This window comes from Aquarana catesbeiana, linkage group LG03, assembly GCF_042186555.1.
Source record: "Aquarana catesbeiana isolate 2022-GZ linkage group LG03, ASM4218655v1, whole genome shotgun sequence".
NCBI classification, from domain to species: domain Eukaryota; kingdom Metazoa; phylum Chordata; class Amphibia; order Anura; family Ranidae; genus Aquarana; species Aquarana catesbeiana.
In genome coordinates, this window is record NC_133326.1 from 505,294,766 (window position 1) to 505,318,195 (window position 23,430).

The window sequence follows — 23,430 nt, forward strand, 5'->3', positions numbered from 1 at the left end:
GCGTGCAGTCCTAAATTACATTTTTTCCTTTAGAAATGTCATTTTGCTGTGGCACTGTTATAAACATGGGAAAGATGCGCTACTTTACCGGCATACTAAGGACGCCCCAAGGCACGATATTTAAAGGAATAACTAATTTTTATTGTTGCACTTTAAGCATTATTAAAATCACTGCTCCCGGAAAACGTCAGTTTTTAAAACTTTTTTTTGCATTGATACATGTCCCCCAGGTCAGGACCCGGGTCCCTGAACACTTTTTATGGTGATAACTTGCATATAAGCCTTTAAAATTAGCACTTTTGATTTTTCACCCTCACGTCCCATAGACTTTAACAGTGTTCGTGTGTTCGCACAAACATTTTGCCTGTTCGCATGTTCTGCTGCAAACCGAACCAGGGGGGGTTTGGCTCATCCCTAATCCTGAGTAGTGCAGCTTCCCCTGATGCCCTATCTTGCTGTGCTGTTGAAGTTCAATGTGGCTTTGTTGGATTGTTTTTGATTATAGAGATAGCAAAGGAAGGCTGGACATCTTGTGCTGTGCTTGGGATTCTTCTGCAAGGGGGGACTTGTTTTTTAATGTAACAAGGCTCTGTCCAGGTCTGTTGAAATAGACTGGAATGGATGTAAATAGACAATGTCCATTTTTGCATCTGTTTTTACATTCTTTTTTTGCATTGGCTATTAAGAGCAAGCACCTGCTTGCATGCTAACAACTCTGACTCATCATTGATATCAGTTGGAGATTCCATGCTGACATCAAAGTGTAAACAAAAGAGCCAACATTAAAACATTTTCTGACCAAATATGAACATGTGAATTTTATGGTTAATGACACTGGGTGACCCTGCCCCTTGTTTATTTAATCGTGATTAAGCATGGATGTGCATCAGGGGAAATGTATTTATTTTTTAATGAAGGACTTGCCCAAAACTGTCTTTGATTTTTAATTTGCACTTGACATTTCTTTGTTGAATGAGTAACTATGTACCCATACTCATTCAAAATGGGGGAGGGATTGGGGGAGCTAGGAGCACCCTTGTGTAAAAATGGATATAAACTGATTTTACCTAAACTGAATTGAACTGAACTGAAAATGCATGTAAACTGAACCTATTTTTCTTTTAAAAAGTGACTAAACAGATGACTCCCACGTGATGTGACTCTTTTTTGTAGCTATGGTCATGAGCTATGCATAATAACTGAAAGAACAAGGTCACAGATGCAGACAGTGAAAATTAGGGCTGTTTGAAGAATGTCAATGACCATTCTTGGTAAAATACTAGATGATGGCCTAGGAGGTTTTTGACAAATTAAGGTTAACCTATCACAAGCCCGCACAATTCAAATGGAGCACATAATGAAAACGGACATATGTAAAAGAAAACCAGATGTCAAAATGATGACTAGATCCCAAGTTAAAGACACATTTATAAGCTTACCCCTGCTTTTCTTACTTTTTAAACTGCTATTTGACAATTCCTGATATATAAAAGGACTAATGCCCCGTACACACGGTCGGATTTTCTGATGGACAATGTCCGATCGGAGCGTGTTGTCGGATGGGCTCCATCGGACATTTTCCATCGGATTTTCCGACATACAAAGTTGGACAGCAGGAGATAAAATTTTCCGACAACAAAATCCGATCGCGTCAATTCCGACCGTGTGTGGCCTGTTCCGACGCACAAAGTGCCACGCATGCTCAGAAGAAATTCCGACACGGGACAGCTCGTTCTGGTAAACTTAGCGTTCATAATGGATACAGCACTTTCGTCACGCTGCAATGTTCAAAATGGTTTAATACAGCGCACTCTCTTCTTCTTTATAATGTGACAAGAATTAAGTAGTTTTGATGCTCATATTCACACACACTTCTCACAAACTTCTTTCGTTACTATTTATCGGGATTCCCTCAATATATTTTGATTTCTCACATCTGACAACATATTTTTTTTATTTTTTTGACTTTAATGTAGAATCTTTTTTTGTGTTTCTCTTTTTTAATATTTTTTTTGGTGATTTTGATTTGTACTTCCGAAATTGTTTGTGTGTTTTTTGTGACAAGTTCCCACAACACCATTGATATGTTGTTCTATTTAATCTGTAGGAGATTATTTGGTGTTGTTGTCCCTTGTTAATTTCACATTGTCCTTTTTGGATGAAAACACACACAGGAGAGTAGAATTTACCTAAAAATATTTTATTAAGGGGTCACAACTATAAACAAAGAGGGAGGCAATGCTGGAGAAACTGCAGAAGTGGGTGAAGCCTTGGACCCCCCAGGGCAGACATCAATTATTTAAAAGCAAAATTGGTGGCCTGAGGAGTCCATATCTAAGGGAGGGCAGTCTGGTCCAGAAGTCCCAGAGATCTGGAAAGCAGCAGATGACATCTGTGTCCCCAGGCTGTGGTCATACGAGAGACTGCATCTTCTGTCAGACCAGACTGAACCCAGGGCAATCACTCTTTGGTCTTCCTTCCACGCTTCCTTCCAGCCTTTGACTGTGGTGGTGGAGTTGTGGCAGCAGGAGGAGGAGGAGGAGGAGGATCGTCGATCTCAATGACATCCGTCTTGTGTGTCAGTTCCCCACTCTCCCCCTTACGTAGGACTTTATAAATCAGGTCCTCAGAGATCTTGCGTTGGCCCTCCTGCATGCCCTGCAATTTGGTGGCAGCCATGCAGGCAAAGGCCTCTTCAGGACTGGGGAAGGCTCTCAGGGACGCAGAAGCCTCCTGGATCAGCCTGTATGCTGAATCCTGCACAGGACTGGGAGTGGCCTTCCTGGCCCTTTTGTATGGCAGGCGGAGGGGAGGAACCTGAGACTCAGTCAGCCTGCGACTTGTCCCAGGCTTCTCTTGGCTGACACTTAGCCCCGCCTCCTCCTGGCTTCCACTAATCCCCGCCTCCTCCTGGCTGACACTAATCCCCGCCTCCTCCTGACTGCCACATTCCACAGCCTCCTCCTGGCTGAGGTCTTCCTGTGTATGAAAAAGGGACATAGTTTTAGTTTTTTTTACATCAATCACACACAATTTTCACCTCCTGACTGCTGCAAATTGAATGTTAACAAATATAACAGACTATCCTTCTGAGCCCAGCATTTTTCATTCTTGTCCCAATTTTGGGTGCCCACTACTGTCTATTGATATGTAAAACACTTTTTGGAATCAGCAATTAATGATCAATAATAACATCTAGTAAACATCATTTATTTATTGCCCAGAAATCTGTAGAAGAATGCTATACCTGACTCCAGCTGGGCTCCTCCACTTCTTCCTGGCTGGAAGGCCCAGGTTGGACATCAGAAGCCTCAGCTGGGATGGAAGGAAGCGTGGAAGGAAGAGTGGAGAGGGATTCCCTGACTTCAGTGTGGTCTGACAGAAATCGCAGTCTCTCATAGTACCACAGCCTGGGGACATAAATGTCATCTGCTGTAGCTCCGGACCTCTGGGAATCTGTGACCTTCTTGCGCTCCCTAAGATAAGTGCTCCTCAGGCCACCAATTTTAGCTTTTAAATAAGGGATGGTTGCTGTGGGGACCACCGGCTTCACCAACTCCAGCAGTTTCTCCAGCGCTGCCTGCCTCTTCTGTTTGTGGTTATAGTGGGGGTGTCTCACTTGCCACAGACAGGGCAGCTCCCTGTACTTGTCAATAAACAGGGGCAGGAAATTGTGGTCGTTGAACCCATCCATTTTCTCTGCAAGACACAACACAAGACAAACCCTAATGTCAGGCCAAACTCCCCTAATCTTGTTACAATATAGGCTTCAATTTCGAAGCAGTATAGGCCCAAGTTTAGATCCTACCTTCGTTAGCACGATCGGCGTCTCCGATGCTCCTTCCTCCGCTCACAGATCGTACGTAAGACGCGCGCGTTACGATTTATAGACACTGCGCATGCGTATAACTCCGCCCGCCCCTGACGTTCTTACTATTCTATTCCCCGCCCCTTTTCGTTCGGCGCAGTGGAGGAAGAGCACATGGCGGATAGACAGCAGGATCGTGCTAAGTACAGCAACGAGGAGGAGGAGGAGGAAAGGCCGGAGCCTGAAACGTCCCAATCCAGAAGGAGATTAAAGGACTCAAATATGTCCTTTGGGGAGATGTTGGACATCCTGAAGAAGGCCGACTATGATGGAAAGTATGGGCCTTACCCCAACCCCAATGTCCGAAAGGCCAAGATCATGGCGAAAGTGGTCAGGAGTCTGCACCGGAAATTCGGGGTACGACGATTGAAAGATCAGCTCAGGAAGCGGTGGTCGGACCTGAAATTACGAGAACATGAGCAGTACAGAAAGATCCGGAGAGTGCTGCAAAAAAGTAAGTAGTTGTGCTGTGTTCCTATTGTTCTTGTGTTTATTACGTTCATGCTGCTCCATGTGCTTTTAGGAACTGTTGTACAGTTTAAAATGGCAACTTTCATGTTCATGGGCACATTATTCGTTCGGATCACACATTTTTATTTCGGACTATAAAATACCATTGTTTAGGCCATATGCATTTGGCCACCATTTTGAGGCCCTATACTTGTCTTCAAAGAATTGGGTTGTGTAGATGGCTTGGTTACTAGAATGAAATGCAAACTAGATTGTGTGTAAGGAGAGGACACTCAGCAGCTGTTTTCACATCTGGACACTGGAGCACTAGTGTGGGACCCCAGAACACCATTTTTATTAGGGGGGCCACACAGGTGCTCCAGTGTATACTATAGGGGGGGGGTTTCCATCTGTGAAGCTTGTACCAAACAGGTAAAGTATTTCAGCTTGACAAAGGACACTAAAAATGCTACATCTTGGAACTCTGCTAAAATAGATCATTGTACCCCACTTCCAAGCAATGTTTCCTATTTCTAGTTCTGCCATCAAATATCTGTGTGCTAATTATACCATTTTTGTTTTACATAGGGGAGAAAAGACTCGGAGGACACCCCTCATCCCAGGAGACCAGAGACCCCCCCCCTCTGGAAGAAGGGGAAATCCCCCCAACACAAGATGAGCAGGAGGAAGAAGACGTGGTGGAAGTAGTCACCACAACAGGTGAGTGTCTGCGACCACAGGCTCAGATAAGAGATGGATGGCGGCATTTTTTTTAGACCTAATTTATTTTGGGTTCCTCTCTTTTTAGGTGATCGTGAGGTTGTGGATGAAGATCCTTTCACATCAGAAAGTGCCCAGATCGTGATCGGGGAGACCATGGGGTGTAATTTACAATTGGAAATCATCAAGCAAAACATCAATGATGTTATTCCAAAATATAAAAACATCATTGATGTTTTGGGGCGAGTTTAAAGCCCCTCCAAATCACTTTCTTCTTTTGTGTGCTACAATGTGCTAAATGTTTTTGTGATTTTTCCAAAAGCCAAATTTGGAGGATGCACACAGTGTGCCAACATGTGCTATCTGCCATCACGGGAGATCAATGGACGCGTTTTGGGGGTGCAACCCCTTCCTCAATTATAAAGTAGCGGTGAGGAAGGGCTTTCTCCCCCAAAACACGTCCCTTGATCCCCCGTGATGGCAGGTCACACATGTTGACATTGTGAAATTTGTGTGCATCTTCCAAATTTGGCTTTTCCAGGGGTGATTTCCCCCTATCTGAACGCAATATCAAACACAGTTCCTAAATACTCATGTCTGATATTGCCTTCAAGTTCTACCAAATGTGAACTTTGTAAGATCAAGATTTGTGTCTTTCTTGTGGGTTTTACACAGGCCTGTTTTCGATAAAATGCACATTTTGATTTTGGATAATGACACCACAAAAATTGTTATACAACAAACATGTTGGTTTGTCAGAAAAACCTTTGGTAAATGCACATGTGATTGTGCTGGTATTAAAAAGATTGCTCATCAAGAATGTGTGGATTATTGTCTCAACACTACAACACTTTTGGGGTGATGTAATTGTTGTTTTATGAGAAAATGGGGGTAATTTCCTAAGGGCAAATCCACTTTGCACTACAAGTGCAGTTTCAGTGCAGTTGCAAGTGCACTTGTAGTGAAAAGTGTCTTTGCATTTAGTAAATAACAGCCAACAGTGCTTTGTATAAGGTTACACAATCACGACATTTTCTGCACTCCACACATTTCTGTCAGGGTCAGCTCAAACAAACACAAGCAGTAAATGAAATGTCCACAAAGAAGAGCCTGGGGGGAGATGCCTGTCGAGAACTTGAGGTCCTGCAGGCTTCTCCCTGTGGCCAAATAACGCAAGGTAGCGACCAACCTCTGCTCCGGAGTGATGGCTTGCCTCATGCAGGTATCCTGCCTGCTAATATAAGGGGTCAGCGAAGCCAATAAACGGTGAAACACGGGGTCCGTCATCCGGAGAAAGTTCCTGAAATCATCAAGATTATTCTCACGGATCTCACGGAGCAAAGGCATATATGAGAACTGGTCACGCTGAAGCAACCAATTCTTGGTCCATGAACTCCTCCCCACCCTGTTCATGGACTGGACTTGTGTCAAGGTCAGGACCCCAACACCAAGCCCCCGCACAGCACGAACTGTACGAGGAGTACGTATACATGGCTAGAAAACGGTCGGCTGCTCAGAACGAAGTATCAGAACGCACTGAAGAACAGCAAGGCCTGTGAAGAGCGACCTGAAAAACAGCAACGAGCGGGCAAGATCGCACAGAAAACTCCGATACGAACTGACTGCACGCACTGAAGAGCAGATACAAACCCACAAGCACAAACTGAACGGCAGAAAACGATCTGAAAGCCACGAGTCTGAAAAAGCGCAAATCTTCTCTCACCAAACTTTTACTAACACGAGATTAGCAAAAGGAGCCCAAAGGGTGCCGCGCTTGGTTCTGAACCGGCCTTTTCTAGTCTCGTCGTACGTGGTGTACGTGACCGCGTTGTTGGCGATCGGAAATTCCGACAACTTTGTGCGACCGTGTGTAGGCAAAACAAGTTTGAGCCAACATCCATCGGAAAAAATCCTAGGATTTTGTTGTCGGAATGTCCGAACAAAGTCCGACCGTGTGTACGGGGCATAACAGAGAGGTTTGCAAGGTTGTAATAGGAATAGTCTATCATTCTTTTTTCTGTAAAAGTAAGATTTGCAAATACATTTCAGCTGCCTTTATCTGTGGCTCTACTGATCATGTTGACATGTGGACTTTCCTGAAGGTAACCTGTTTAGTTGAAACAGTCTTGTGACATATTTCTTTTAATGGATACATTCATCCTAGAAAGTGTACCAAGCATGTTCAACAGGTAGGAGCCACAAGGAAAGATAGAGAGCAGTCTGGCATAATAATACTTCTCACCTATTCTATTAATGTCTTGGAAACTTACAAGAAGGGAACAGGCTTGGCAAAGAGAAGCCCGGACAGAAATTCTAATGCCCTGTACGCACGGTCGGATTTTCCAACGGAAAATGTGTGATAGGACCTTGTTGTCGGAAATTCCGACCGTGTGTGGGCTCCATCACACATTTTTCATCGGAATTTCCGACACACACAAGTTTGAGAGCTTGCTATAAAATTTTCCGACAACAAAATCCGTTGTCGGAAATTCCGATCGTGTGTACACAAATCCGACGCACAAAGTGCCATGCATGCTCAGAATAAATTAAGAGACGAAAGCTATTGGCTACTGCCCCGTTTATAGTCCTGACGTACGTGTTTTACGTCACCGCGTTTAGAACTATCGGATTTTCCGTCAACGTTTTGTGACCATGTGTATGCAAGACAAGTTTGAGGCAACATCTGTCGGAAAAAATCCATGGATTTTGTTGTCGGAATGTCCGATCAATGTCCGACCGTGTGTACAGGGTATTAGACTTTTTCTCCTAATAACCAATGGACATCTGTTTTATTAAAGCATGTTAAGTATGTAGCTATAGAACCACTGCAGAATTAAAAAACATTAAATTGTATGAAGGAGGATGGATGGATGAATGGGTGGATGAATGAATGGATGGATTAATGTCATTGCAGTTCAGGCACTCATTCTTGATTATATGTTGAAACAAACTCTATTGTTCAACACATATCATTTACTTTTGAAGTGTAGACAATACCTTCTATTCTGACTGTTGCCATATGGGCAAACTTCAGTTTAAAATGTATACAATGATGCATGCACACTTTATTTTTTTTTAAAACCTTACACAATAAATTATTTGGATAGAGCAGAAAAGGTTTGAAAACAATGTTAGGTTTGTTTTTTCCTTTCTGTGTCTCATCAGGGAAATGTTCCTTCAATTCTTGTTCCAGAGACACAACAGAGAGTTTAAAATGAGGGTAATCCCCTTTTGGGCAGTTATAACCAGAGCAGGAGATCCCCTTGGAAAATGTATCTCAAATTTTGTACTGGAGGAGGGGCCAGGAGCACCAGCGGGGGACCCAAGAAATTGAGGTTTGGGGCCACTCTGTGCAATTTTATCACACAGAGCAGGTAAGTATAGACTCTCCCTGTGATTGGACACAGTGGGAATCAATCAGCGGGTCCAGTGGACACGATGTCAACCAAGACCCGCTGATTGTTCGGGACACAGGCAGAACAGTGGTCTGCCTATATAAACAAGGCAGATCTCTGTTCTGTGAGAAGGGAAGGTTGTCATCCTATGTTCCTGCAAAGCAGGAACACGGATCTCTGCCTTTCCATAATACAAGCACCCCCCCACACAGTTAGTAAGCACTCCCTAGGCACACATTTAATACTTTGATTGCCCCTGATGTTAACCCCTTCCCTGCCAGTGTCATTAGTACGGCATATTTTTAGCACTGATCACTGTATTAGTGTCACTGGTCCCCAAAAAGTGTCACTTATGCCGTGTACACACGAGCGGACTTTTCGACCGGACTGGTCTGACGGACTATCCGAAGGACTTTCGGCGGACTTCCAATGGACTTTCCCAACGAACGGACTTGCCTACACACGATCACACCAAAGTCCGACAGATTTGTACGTGATGACGTACGACCAGACTAAAATAAGGAAGTTGATAGCCAGTAGCCAATAGCTGCCCTAGCGTCAGTTTTAGTCTGTCGGCCTAGCATACAGATGAGCGGATTTTTCAACCAGACTCAAGTCCGTCTGAAAGATTTGAAACATGTTTTTTTTCTAGGTCCGTCTGACTTTTGGAAAAAAAAAGTCAGCTGAAGCCCACACACGATCGAATTGTCCAATGAAGTCTGGTCTGCCGGACCAAGTCTGCAGGAAAGTCCGCTCGTGTGTACGCGGCATTAGTGTCCGATTTGTCCACCGCAATGTCGCAGTCCCGCTATAAGTTGCTGATTGCTGCCATTAATAGTAAAAATAATAAATACAAATTCCATAAATCTATCCTATAGTTTGTAGATGCTATAACTTTTGCACAAACCAATCAATATACGCTTATTGGGATTTTATTTTAACAAAAATATGTAGCAGAATATGTATTGGCCTAAATTGATGAAGAAATTTGATTTTTTCCATTTTTTTTATTGCATATGTTTTATTGCAGAAAGTAAAAAATATTGTTTTTTTTTCTAAATTGTCTGTATTTTTTGTTTATAGTGCAAAAAATAAATACCACAAAAGGAAAGCTGTATTTGTGGGAAAAAGGACATAAATTGTGTTTGGGTATAGCATCGCATGACCGCGCAATTGTCAGTTAAGTTAACGCAGTGCCGTATCGAAAAAAATTACCTGGTCATGAATAGGGGGGTAAACCTTCTGGAGCTGAAGAGGTTAAAAATAAAAATGGTACCTTTACAATTGTTTTAAACATAAAAGGGTATCTTAAGGACTAAAAAATCTCACAAATCACCAGTAGTTGTTAGTAGTTGATAGTTGTGTACTGTCACTTAAAAAAAAAAAAAATATTTTACTGTTTTTGCTGTATGTTTGGGAGGAAAACATAAAATTACAGGCCTAATGAGGGGCAGTTTTTTGGAACGCGAACAGGTCCAGGATAATTCACAGGCCCTTTTTTTGCTGATTTTCACTAAAATTTCTAGGAAATTAAAACTCACAGTTACGCTTACCCCGATTTAAATTTAGGCTGTTGAAATCACAAATTATAACCTATCAACAGTTTTATGTTACTAACAGCTAATCTGCAATCCTTTAGGAGTCATTACAAACATTGAAGCTTGTTCCATAAGGAAATGCCATACCAATGACAATAGCCAAGGTGCAACAAACTAGAAGGTGTCACAACTATAAAAAGAAACAGTTCGTGTGCAGAAAATATTATTTTGCACACCACTTCTTATGGCTTTGCAAAGAATTACAAATTACCAATCTAGGCAGCAGAAAACCAATAGTCATGCAATACCGATATGTGTTTTGTGTGCACACAGATGAACAATGTAATGAAAGTTAGCTGCTTATCACAAATACACTATTGAAATAGCGATATCAGTGCCCCAGAATTGACATATGCCCAGTTGTCACAGAAAGTTGTGACATATAATATGTAAACACTTTAAAATCTTCCAACCTTCTTCCTATACAGGAAATGGCACAGAAAACCACAAAACTGTACCACAGTACACAGTACACTAATCTGATTTGAAGTTTTTTGCTGGGGCTGGGGAAGGGTTGCAAAAATTACAAACAGAAATGTTCTGATTGCATAATTCTGAACCCTCTGTGACAAGTTGGGGATTTTGTAGCTCATCATTAGTAGTGGAAAACAGTGAGTTTACTCCACACCAGAAGTACGTTTCAGGGTTTTTTCTCCCCACTTTTATTTAAAAGAAAGCAAAAAGTTCACAAATGAAAGTCTTCCCATGCAGGGGTTTTTACCATCATAACAACAAATGAACAATATTCAGCCTCGTGGCTTTACTGTACAGGCCTCATGCCTTGGTCCTGCAGATCTATCTAACACACAGTCCCAGTGCTCATGCACAAAACACTGTACCTTTGTAAGCTTGGCTTCTTATCCTGCAGCTACCTGCTGCTTCATCATCACAAGAATCTGTATTAGGTGGAGTACACTAGCAGGATCATTGTTTTTTGTGGGACGGGGACCTAATAGAAAACTGGAAGGACAGATGCACTTATACATAAGTGCTGGAACACTTTTTTTTACGAAGGCCATGGTTATACTTTAAATGAACCTGGAGGTTAGTCTTTGTTTGATCTGTCACCTGGGTAGCTTTTCCTTTTGGATTCTATAAAAAACAAACACCATGTCTATCTTCATTTCTTAAAGTGATGATACTGGTGAACTCTTTGCTGTAAAAGAACGTTTGGGTGACAAAAATAAATTGTTGTGATGGCAGAACAATTATCACGCAGAATTCTTTGTATGGCTGTTTGTTGAGAATAGAAATGAGGGGTGAGTTGAAATTCCTGCTTCTTTCTTATCATCAGATTACTGTTTGTACTGGACACTAGTTTTCCTGATACTGTTTGTATTGGACACTAGTCTTCCTGATAGTTATACTTACCAGCTCTGTGTAATAGTTTTTCACAGAGCAGCCCCCATCCTCCTTTTCTCAGGCTCCTGGCCACTTGGATTTGATTTCAGTAGGGAAAGGTATTTTTTTCTATTATTATAAAGTGGTTCTAAACTCTACATGTTTTTAACTTAATACATTCACTGCATCAAGGTAAAAAATACCCCACTAACTGTCCATCCCCCTCATTACCCTTCCTAACTGATCCAGTGCTGCCCTGGATGCAGCACCACTCTCCTCTCTTCCTGGTTTCACAGAAGACACTAGGAGCAGGAGGAGCCATAGGATTCTGATGCTGTCAGGCATACTCCTGCAAGAAGGGAGCAGTGGCATGGCTTTCTGGTGCTGTGTGTGTCTGTGGATAGGAAAGGTGCCTCCATAGCACACGGTTGCTGAGGGGGCACTTGAAAGAAGGAGGAGCAGACAGCGTTGGCGGTGGACCATCACAGAGGAAGTAAGGGACAACTCTTTGCAATATCATCGATATATCAATATCAACGACAATATCATTATCAATGGTAAACAATCGAAGAGTGGTATTGACAACAATATCACTGCACAGAGCAGGTAAGTATAACATCTTTTTTATTTTAAGAAAATAAAACATAGCCTTTATTATCACTTTAAAACAACTCAATGCACATCAGAAGCAGGTCAGCTGCATTTCCAAAACAAAGCTCATTGACACCTAAGAGAAATAACAACCCTTCACATGTGTTGTTCAGGACTCTTACAGAAAATGATGCATAAAAAAACAGTCATGCAAAAACAGATAAAATCCTGCTGCTCTTGTTTCCCTACAAGATAAACAGATTTTTTCATTTGCATCATATGATGCTATACATATACCAAGTATAGGATCTGCTGCACTAATAGGAAAAGAAAACCATTCCTAGAAATGCTGGGATTTTGGAATTAAAATAACTCTATTAATCCCCTCAGAGACAAGCCACAACTCATGTCAACAACTAATTTTCCTGGTTGTTGGATTTGCATACTGAGGAGCACATTGGCAGATCTTAGCAGATACAATATATTTGCATATATTTATAGCATGGCCATGCAAATGTTTATTTGCTTTTTTAATTGAATTGGACCTATTCCTCAAATTTTATTTATTTATTTATTCATAATAAAATTTACAGTTTAATGAGATGTAGCTGTTTCTAAAACAGTAGTGTAAAGCCTAACTGTATGACATTTATCCTACTACAGGACTGTGTTTTAAACAATTGCCCTATTTGAAAAAAAATGTTTTTTACGTGAATTACTCTTTTCACTTTTGTTTATTCTTTTTTGCTGTCTCGGTGCAGCTGATTTCCTCCAGATTTTTTTGTGCACCCACTTTCTGCCTATATTCACAGGCTCCAGCAATAGTTGAACAGTATCTGGATAATGTGTGCTGGCACAGCTGGCTCCTCATTAGGGGCATGTGACAGGTCGACAATGCAGGAACACAACTGGGAGAAGGATGTCACCTTATAACCGGAAGTATCTTAGCAAAGCACTTTCATGGCAACATCACAAGGTGTTATTTTAATGACAGCTACAGATTTATAAATTGAAAAAGACTTTTAAAGTAAAAGTATTGAAATGTATATGAGCTTTTAGTGGTTGGGTTTACATATACTTTGAGGAATTTTTAAAGTGGCCTATGCCATTCCTGGTGGTATCCCATCTAAAGCCTCATGCACAAGGTCCTCCTGCATTTAACACAGGAGAAATTGATCTGCTAGGTATAAACATAGTTTATGCTTCCTTCTTCCATTTATCTTGCGTTTAATGTACTTGCATTCACATGCTTTTAGCTGCATGAAACCAGGATAAACAGTTCCCTGTTACGTACTCATAGCTAGACTGAATGAACCTAGAAGCTGCTAAAAGTGCGCATTCAGCCACAGAAAAGCATTACATTCTTCTAGATGCATTTAGAAGTTAGCTCCTAATGAATCCGGACCTGTGTGTTCTGATGCCCATGTGCATGAGACCTAATAGTACTTGTGCATATAGGCTCTAGCAATTCTTACAAAGCAGCTATAAAAGGTCTGTTTAAAAATACCTTTTCCTTACTTCTATTCTTGATTACTTAATTTCTCCATTCTCAGATGGCTAAAATTATTTATATTTTCTACTGGGTGACCACAACCAATAAAAAAAAATAGTGCCAGTATTGGGAAATGAGGAAAAATGTCAGCTGCTAACTGAAGATTGCTAGAAAGCTGCAAAATGAAAGACAGAAAAGGCAATAAAGAACTTACAGCAACCCCTATGTACAATTATTTTAAAATAAAATAGCAAGGGTTAAGATTCCATGAGATTCCAGGAGAAAGTGGTACTGTATGTGACATTCAGGTCCCAAGCTGACTAGCAATGCTTTAGAACAGGCGTCTAAAAACTTTCTAAACAAAGGTCCAGTTTACTGTCCTTCAGACTTTAGGAGGGACCGATTGTGGCCATTTGAAGTAGAAAATGTCTTAGTGTCAGTTGGAGTAAACAATGCCCCATCTTTGGTGTCATTGGGAGGAATTGTGCCCCATCATTGGTGTCATGGGGGAGGAACTGTGCACCATCACTGGTGTCTTTGGGAGGAATCGTGCTCCATCATTGGTGTCATTGCGCCCCATTGTTGGTGTCATTAGGAGGAACTGTGTCCCTTTATTGGTGTCAGTAAATGGAATAGTGCCTCAAGCAGAGAGCGCCGCATCTGGCCCCCGGGACGCAGTTCGGAGACTGCTGCTTTAGAAGAAAGCATAGAATTTCAGTTTTGTATAAGTTTTTTCCTTTATGCATTGTGGCTTTCTATACATTTCCTCTTTTATTTTTATTGTCAGAACTAACAATACTCAACATATATGAAATGCCTTTTGTTTAGAGAGTTCACTAGCTTAAGCTAAAATTTGAAAACAACTGAATGAGTCAGTACTGCTCACTACAGAAAAGGTCTTTGATGTGCTCCCTGTATAGAAACCCCTTAACACTGTAACACTGGTGTCATTTGTACATCCTATATTAGATGTAAACTCTAAACCAAATGATACAGTATTTAGTTTGTGTATCACTGTCACATTGACAGTTTTTAAATAAAATCATTGCTTTTACATTTCTTTTATTAAAGTGCTGCTGAACTAATACATCACATGAACTTTAATGGTTCTATTTAGCAAAAATGTACTTTGTGAATATCTTATCACTTGTGCAAGTGTAATGAACAAAACCTGCATTGTTTTTTATGTGTACAATAGTTTCTTTTTGTTGCCTTTTGTATCAATTACCACTGCTAAATGTGACAGCTTCCTCCTGATTTTTAGAGAGCTGGCACCTACCAGTGACTCAATCCCACCCAGGACATTCAGCTGTCAGCTGGGGATTCCTGACTCACAGGTGAATGTAAACAAACAGCAGGGATAATAAAAAACAAAAATAAAAGAACCAAAAAAAAATAAACCCAGCGTGGTGTTGAGACTTTCAAAAAGCACAATAGACCTCCACATTTCTATATTTAAAAAGTTTTGATATAATCAGTATATATATATAAAATGTTAATAGCTTCAACACTAGGGATGAGCCCGATGTTAGAGTCAAACGGCGGAACGCCGTTAAAGTCTATGGGACACTAACATAAAAAAACAAAAGTGCTCCTTTTAAAGGCTTATATGCAAGTTATTGCCATAAAAAGTGTTTGGGGACCCGGCTCCTGCCCCAGGGGACATGTATCAATGCAAGAAAACATTTTGAAAATGGCCGTTTTTTCGGGAAAAGTGGTTTTAATAATGCTTAAAGGGAAACAATAAAAATGAAATATTCCTTTAAATATCATGCCTGGGGGGTGTCCTTAGTATGCCTGTAAAGTATCGCATTTTCCCGTGTTTAGAACAATACCACAGCAAAATTACATTTCTAAAGGAAAAAATTCATCATAATTCATAATGTCATTTAAAACTACTCACGGCTGTAATGTATTGTCGGGTCCCGGCAATATAGATAAAAATCATTGAAAAAAATAGCATGGGCCCCCCCAGTCCATTACCAGGCCCTTCCATTCTGGTATGGATTTTAAGGGGAACCCTGAGCCAAAATTAACAAAAAAAAGGCGCAGGAGTCCCCCCAAAATCCATGCCAGACCCTTATCTGAGCACGCAACCTGGCAGGCCGCAGGAAAAGGGGGGATGAGAGAGTGCCCCCCTCCTGAATCCCTCCTGAACAAGGTGCTTTGGGGGCACCCCAAAACATCCTCCCCATGTTGGGGGCATGTGGCCTGGTACGGTTCAGGAGGGGGGGCACTGTCTCATTCCCCCCTTTTCCTTTGGCCTGCCAGGTTGCGTGCTTGAATAAAGGTCTGGTATGGATTTTGGGGGGACCCCTATGTCATTTAAAAAAAAAAATTGGTGCAGGGTTCCCCTCAATATTCATACCAGACCTGAAGGGCCTGGTATGGATTTTGGGGGGACCCCCATGCAATTTTTTTTATTTGGGTGTGGGGTTCCCCTTAATATCCATACCAGACCCAAAGGGCCTGGTAATGGACTGGGGGGGCATGCTGTTTTTATCTATATTGCTGGGACCTGACAATACATTACAGCCGTGAATAGTTTTAAATTACATATTTTCCTTTAGAAATGTAATTTTGCTGTGGTATTGTTCTAAACACAGGAAAAATGTCTTACTTTACAGGCATACTAAGGGCACCCCCCAGGCATGATATTTAAAGGAATATTTAATTTTTATTGTTTCACTTTAAGCATTATTAAAATCACTGATCCTGAAAATTTTTTTTTGCAATGATACATGTCCCCTGGGGCAGGACCCAGGTCCCCAAACACTTTATAATTAGCACTTTTGATTTTTCATGTTCGTGTCCCATAGACTTTAACGGTGTTCGCGTGTTCGTACAAATGTTTTGCCTGTTCGCAAGTCCTGATGCGAACCGAACCGGGGGGGGGGTGTTCGGCTTATCCCTAGTCAACACTTAAAAATAAATATGAACATGAAACAAAGCTATTGTAGTTTCCCTTTAATTTAGCACAAATGGTATTAAATATAAATGGCATACTTGCAAACATGCACATCAAACTGAAGCTAAAAAGATATTAAACCCATGTCCAAACTGTCAAGTTATAAATACATACATGTTCTGCTGACTGAAGTTATCGCAGTATGTTCCTATCTCTTGTAACTTTGTCATGTCAGCATAAAGCATCCCAAGTTGAAATCTTCTTGGCAGATAAAAAAATTAAATGTGGCATATAGCATACTCACTAAGCTTCTAAATAGATTAATTGTGAAACATCTGTCTGCCAGAATGCACTGCAGACTACTGATTGGCCCTCTGTGATCACATGCATCCCAGTATACCCTAAAGGTAGTAGTATATTTCAGTATTTGCCTTTAGGGCAACACTTACCCAATTTGTTCACATCTGTGACTTATTTGCAGCATTGCGAAATAGTAACCAAACTTCGTTAAACTTTAATGATAATTATAAACATAATCTACTGTAGGTAAGAATTGAGGAGGAGACAGATTCCTTCTAGTTTCCAACTAGTAATCATAGTTATTGCACAGCTACAGTTACCAAGAACTCATAGTGGAGCTAAAATTATAACCCAAACGTGTCTAATCACCACCCATTGCAGACATCCAATCAGCCTGTACATCGTGTTCAGGGGCCTGGTGCTGGTTACACTGGATTTATAAGCCCCGGGTTAAGCAATACCCCTTATGTGCATAGACTATTACTGTATGGAGTGCCTGGTAAACTTATAAACATTTATACTTTTCCTTAATCTCCATAGTGATTTAAAGATAAGCACTGTACAAAGGTCCCATAACTGATCTTTTAGGATAAGGAAGGTACAACTCCCAGGTACCTCTAGGCACTTGTTAGAAGACCAGTAAGAGGTGCTTTAGTAGAAGATATGATTTACACAACTGAAGACTAATATTTATTACACATACAGTTTGACAGATTCCAATGTTTTAGTGCTCTATGTGGCAAAACTATCAGACAAAATTGTGAATGTCCATGCTATAAAAGGTCATTTGGCCAACACTTCATAATTCTTCAATGGCAAGTGTTAGGTGCAATGCTGAAGGTCACAGCACATGGATACCATATGCAACGCTGCATGCATATGTATTGATAGTATAATAGATCTTTATCCATTGGAATATTCTCATCTGTCCCTGCTGTCACATGTCTGTGGGTGTCAAGGAATAGCCAGAAAGCATAACATGCTATTACTATATGTGAAAGGGCATTTACAAACATTTACAGTTAAAATAAAAAAGAACTTACAACAACTAAATGTATTTCAACTCAAGGTGGTTGATAGTCCTCTTATTTATTTCAGACAAGGAATGTGCTATCTTAACCTCTGTTTGATCTGCAGCTGCCATGGTTATGCACATGTGATCAGTTATAGCACCAGCCATTTGATGGATTGACAGTTTGGTTGAGAGCACAAGCAAATGTGCCGGTTAGCATTCCTGGCATGCTGGGAATGTAACTGTTTTTTGAAACAGTATAATCGATGGGTTTAGTTTCGCTTTAGGCTGGGTTCACACTTTTACGAATTAGATACGGCTTTCTCCGCATCCAATTCGCATAGCAGGAGATTGTGACCAGCTCTCTACAGAGCCAGTTCACACATCTCCACAGCAGCTCTGGTGCAAACTGCACAGGAGTCCTGCGAGTCTTTTGGTCCATTTCAGGTCTGAATTCAGCCCAAAATTTGGGCTGAAATTGGACCTGAAATAATGAATGGGGATGCACTAGACCCCTGCTGTGAGCCGGAGCGTGCTGCAGTGTGAACCCAGCCTCAAAGTAGAACTATAGGCAAAACTTGTTTTTTCATTTTGGATAGAGTAAGGGAGGGTTATAACACCTGTCATTGTATTTTTTGCCATCTGCGTAACATTGGGCAGATTTACCTCCACTTCCTGTCCCATAGCTAAAACAGGAGGTGCGTGGAAATCTCTTAAAATTAAAGGAATCTCTTGGGAACCCTTTAGGCCACCAGAACTAGTGTCTCCATTGGAAGATTTCCCCTCTATTACTTTTCTGGGGACAACCCAAAATTTTGAATTTTATTTCACTTTCACTTTCAATGCTAATAGTAAACAGAACAAAAACAGAGGGTGAATCTTCCTAACAGGGACACAGACAGCAATAAAAACCTGACAGGTGTTCTAATCCACCTTCCCTCTATCCAAAATTAAAGAAAAATGTTTGCCTTTAGATAAACTTTAACTTGCTGTAATATAATAATAATACAAATAATTATAATACCATAAAGAATGCAGCCAACTGTCATTTAAGTCTTATTTAGCAAAAAAAAGTCAGTGAATATAAAACAATAGGCTACACAGAGAAGTTGTAAAAATAGCTAATATCTTTTGTGCACTTTGAATAAATTGGATAACTGGGTTTTTCAAGTTAAGTTTCAGGTTTCTTGCTATAGTTAGCTCGTTGATCTGTAAACTTTATTATTGAGATTGTTTCTACAGGGAGTATCTGATTGCTTTTGGGGATCTGAAAGGTTTGTTTTTCCTAGTAAATTGGATCCCACTATATACGTTTTATGCCTTTCTCTTGAGGAACTGTGTGAGTTTAGAATTCTGAGAATGCAAGTTTTTAATTTATTGTCTTTTGGTTGAACTCAATGGACATGTGGCCTTTTAAAGCCATTGTACAATTTCAAATGTTTTTGTTGTTTTAACTAAGTATTAGCGTATGTATATTCCCTGTGTCATTTGCTTGCCTTAACTAATAATGATGGGCTCACGTGTTATAGTGTCATGGCTGATGCATTCCCCTATGTCCATGTAATCATTCACACAGCTTGTCCCTCTTTGCTAAAGGGGCAAGCAACTTCTTGTTCTGGGTCACACAGTGTCCAATCCATGCCTTCTACTCTATGTTGCATCTCCAATGTAGGAGTGCTAATGTGATGAAAACACATCCCTTCCCTTCATTGCTCTGCCTATTTGTGTCTGAGTCAGATCTAATTACTATTTTGCTCTCATCTGCAGAACACTAAACAGAGACCCAAGGATTGTGCAATATGTAGTTTCTTCACAGGAAATGTAAGTTTTTATACTACAGACTGAGGTCATGCATTAACCAATTCTATTCCATGCGCCTCGTGTTTAAATACAGCAGAAACTGCTGTGAAGATTTTCTCTACTATAGGCTTTGTGTAAAGAGCAACAAATGATACCTTGAAACTACACAGGGTACAGGTAGGAGGGTTTATAATGCAATTAACCTATGTAATGTATGTGATCAAATTATTGTCCAAGATTATTTTAATTGTTGCTAAAAAAAAGTCCTTTTCTTCCCATTTAAACACTAACAAGCAGCACTGCCGTCCTCCATCTGTGAAGCCATTGTTTTCTCTGAGTTCAAATGTTATCCTGTGTTGAGCCCTGATGAAGGGGGGGTGGTTTTGGCTGTCAATTTATATGTTTGTATAAAAAATAATATATAATCTTGGACTTTTTCTTCCGGTTTTGGTCTAGCACTCCTTTCTGTATTTCTATGGTTTGAGACACTTTCAACTGACACCCAATGAATACACACCTCCTAATGATAATAATAACCATTTCAATGCTTTATTTTTAGACCATTAATCTTGTATGAGGTACAAGGGAAAGCCAGTCAAATTCCCCTATGCCCAGTCCCTAAATATACTGTAGCTGTTTATGACAGCTTACAGAGTCTGGCCAAATGGGAGACCAAATATTGACAACATGATCTCGCTTAGACTTTGGATCTCTACCTACTGGTAGCTGCCTGACAGCTCCCAGAGGAGCTTTACTAGGAGGTGTATGAGCACCTCCACACATCTCATGCTGCCACATAGAAGAAAGTCCAGAAATCCTGCACAGAAAATGAATTTCTGCTACTTGCACCTGCAACCTTGTTCTTTTGGGTATTACCTATTGCTTTTTGGAATAAGGGCAGTCTTTTAAAAGTAGCATATTTGCTTACAAAATAATTCAGCAAGGACAAAGATTATATTCAATTGCAGTTATCTTGAAAAGTTAGCTGTAGTAGAGTATTATATTGTGCTAGCCACTGATAAATGTGGAACATTTGGAATTTAAGTGATACACTTTATTGACCTTTATTAAAAAAATGCAAGTTTTTGAGTTGCCTTATATCCCTTCTTCAAGAAAACTCAAATTAAATCCTTATTAGTTACATTTGATAAATAAGCCTTTGTATATGGATTGTTTTAAAACATATACTCCAACAAGTCTGTGAAAGTCTAGTTTAAGGCTATTGGTCTGTAGCTTGTTTCCAATGCATAAGTAGCTCCTAAACTGTCTAAGGAATACAATGATTGTGGGGGGATCTATCACACCTGCAACAGCTACCGCAGCCTGCACACAGCATTCCTGTGGGGCACGTACTAAGAAAATTATACGTCAGCTAGCTGTATGGACAAGGCCTACAAGTTATAGCATGGCTCAGAGAGTGTATATGCAACTTATTAGTAATGAATGATGCACCATCAAGTGATATGTGACTGCTGTTCAAGGTGGTGTAGAGGCACAGTAATCCAGTATACACAGGAATTCTAATCTCAGCATAACAGGTAAAACTATAGAGGCATTACTTCCAATATTACAGAAAGTCAGACCATATTTTCCTCTCTGTTACTTTACTCAGTTTTGCTGTACCTTTTCTGTTTAATTTATAGTTATCTCAGGGCCTTAACCTCCACCGCGTTTATTACAATAAAACTGTCCAAAGTCATTACGCCTAGGTTCATATGCTTTTTTTTTGACCAACGCATACTAATCCTTCCCAGTTGATGCTCATCCTCAACACACGAATATTAGATCATTAATCACAAGAAAACACTCTGGGGTAGATTTATTATTACTGGTGCACTCAGAATCTGATGCAGCTGTGCATGGTAGCCAATCATCTTCTAACTTCAGCTTGTTTAATTAGGCTTTGACAATAAAACCTAGAAGCTGATTGGTTTCTCTACAGAGCTGCACCAGAGTTTGCACTCTCCAGATTTAGTAAACATTTACTAAATCTAAGTAATCATTTACATTGATTACTCTGCAGTTTAAGATAAAAAAAAATGTGCTTATTATAAACCATTGACCCCCCTCCCCCCTTCCTAGAGTCGCCTTTACTTTCAAAAAAGCAAAAAAAAAAAGACAAACTATCACCACGAAACAACCAGGAAGAGATTGTATCTGGCTCCTAGTTGGGCGATGACTTAACTCTGACAAACGTGATTAACGACTCATTGGAATTTCACTACTGCGTCGCTGATTTCATTCGTAAAACGCTTTTATAGATTGAACAAGCTGCAGCCAAACACTCCGCAATAACAACAATAAAAATAAGTGATAATATCATCAAAACAACAACAATAATGACAGAGCGCAATATATATGGGGGGGGGGGTGACATTTAAATTAAAAAATATGCATTTAATAATTAATTCACCTTTTATAGCGGAGTATTTTATATAGTGTAGCTAAAGGGAATAGAGACTGCTGCCACAAAAAAAAAAAAAAAAAAAAAAGCAACAACAGCAGTGAAAAAAAAAGAAAAAGCAACAACAGCAGTGAAAAAAAGAAAAAGCAACAACAGCAGTGAAAAAAAACGAAAAAGCAACAACAGCAGTGAGCAAGCTGAAGGTTACCTTGCCCACTGGAGATAATTTATCTTTTTACGGCGTGTCAAATGCGATCCTATCATAGCATGTACGCCTGATCATGCCTTGCATGTAATATTAATATTCTAAAAGGCATGCTAAGCGGACACCGGGCAGGAAAAAAAAAAAAAAAAAAACGAGACAGCGGCAAGCTATGGGCTGCAGTACCCGCAGACTTCCAGCAGTGGCCGCCCTCCTGCCTTTAGAAGCCTACGGTGTTTTCATCAGCACTGCGGTTACAGATTTTGCAGCACTAATTACATAAAGTCGGTAAAGCACGGCAGTTACAAATCACACACACTGTCTGGGATTAAAGAAGCGATTCTAATCTCTCATCAGCATTTAAGATCTTCAATAACCCCCCCTCCCCTCTCCGGCCCTTCCCCAAACCCAGCATTACCTGAAGAATACAAGGGTCTCCCATAGGTAGATGCCCAGCGCACTCAGGCTGCACATGCTGTCGGCGCGGTGGTGGGTTGCTGTCCAGCGGGGAAAGTGCTGAAGCTCGGATCCCAATAGACGTTCCTTGTTGGAGAGCGGAGCCAGACAGTGAAGGAGCGTTCAGCTCCACGGACAGCGCCTCTCTACTTCAGCACCACGGACAGCGACTCACTCCTTCAGCACCACGGACAGCGACTCACTCCTTCAGGACCGCGGACCGCTGCTCCTTCCTTCAGCACCTCGGACAGCGGCTCCCTCTCGCAGTGTCCTGCCCATACAAAGTGACTTAGCAGCCGGCCACTCAGCCCTGCCAGCGCAAGCAAGTCATAGCAGCAAATCAGCACCGCTCTATTCCAGTACAGTTTCCTGACATCCCATGCAAAAGTGTTGGTTGGGCTCCAGGTATGCCCCCTCCCCCCCTCAAGACTTCCTCAGCCTTGCCTGTTCCTTTCCTCTGCGGTGTGTCTGAGGCTGGACCGAGACTGTCCCAAAGTCAATAAGTAAGCTGTGGCTTTTGTTTTTTTTTTTAAGTTTCACAGTCTTGGGGCATCTTATGAGCACAGCAGCAGATCAACAAGGGCATACTCTTTCTTGTTGCCCCGTGGTAAGTCAGGAGAAGGTAGCACTTCTTGGCATATTCCTTACTGCAGTAATTTACTAAACTAAAAAAAAAGGTAAAATGATGAGGAAAAAAAAAAAAAAAAAGGTCTCTAGCATTAGGAGTCCCTCCTCTTGGTGATTCCTATTGGCCCTAATCCTTTCGAAATGCCTCAGATGCCCTGGGATTGGACGGTGGGTTTGCCCATCATTTGAATGTGTTAACTGTGAGCTGGCTGGCTCTTTCTGTATCCTGGTCTGCTGTGCCTAAATCCTGTACAGTATGGATTATT

The 23,430-nt window shown here is 40.9% G+C and overlaps 1 protein-coding gene across 2 annotated transcripts in view; it reads right to left on the reverse strand.

The window, feature by feature from the left end:
- The window catches only part of GLRA1 (glycine receptor alpha 1), a 286,546-nt gene extending 263,325 nt beyond the window's left edge, over nucleotides 1-23,221 (reverse strand). The window contains exon 1 of one of the 2 annotated variants that reach the window (XM_073621132.1): nucleotides 22,500-23,221. In XM_073621132.1, the coding sequence (XP_073477233.1) occupies nucleotides 22,500-22,555 (56 nt within the window). In that variant the 5' untranslated portion in view covers nucleotides 22,556-23,221. The remainder of the gene's footprint in view (nucleotides 1-22,499) is intronic. The other variant, XM_073621133.1, reaches the window with a different exon arrangement.
- Between the last annotated feature and the right edge of the window lie 209 nt (nucleotides 23,222-23,430).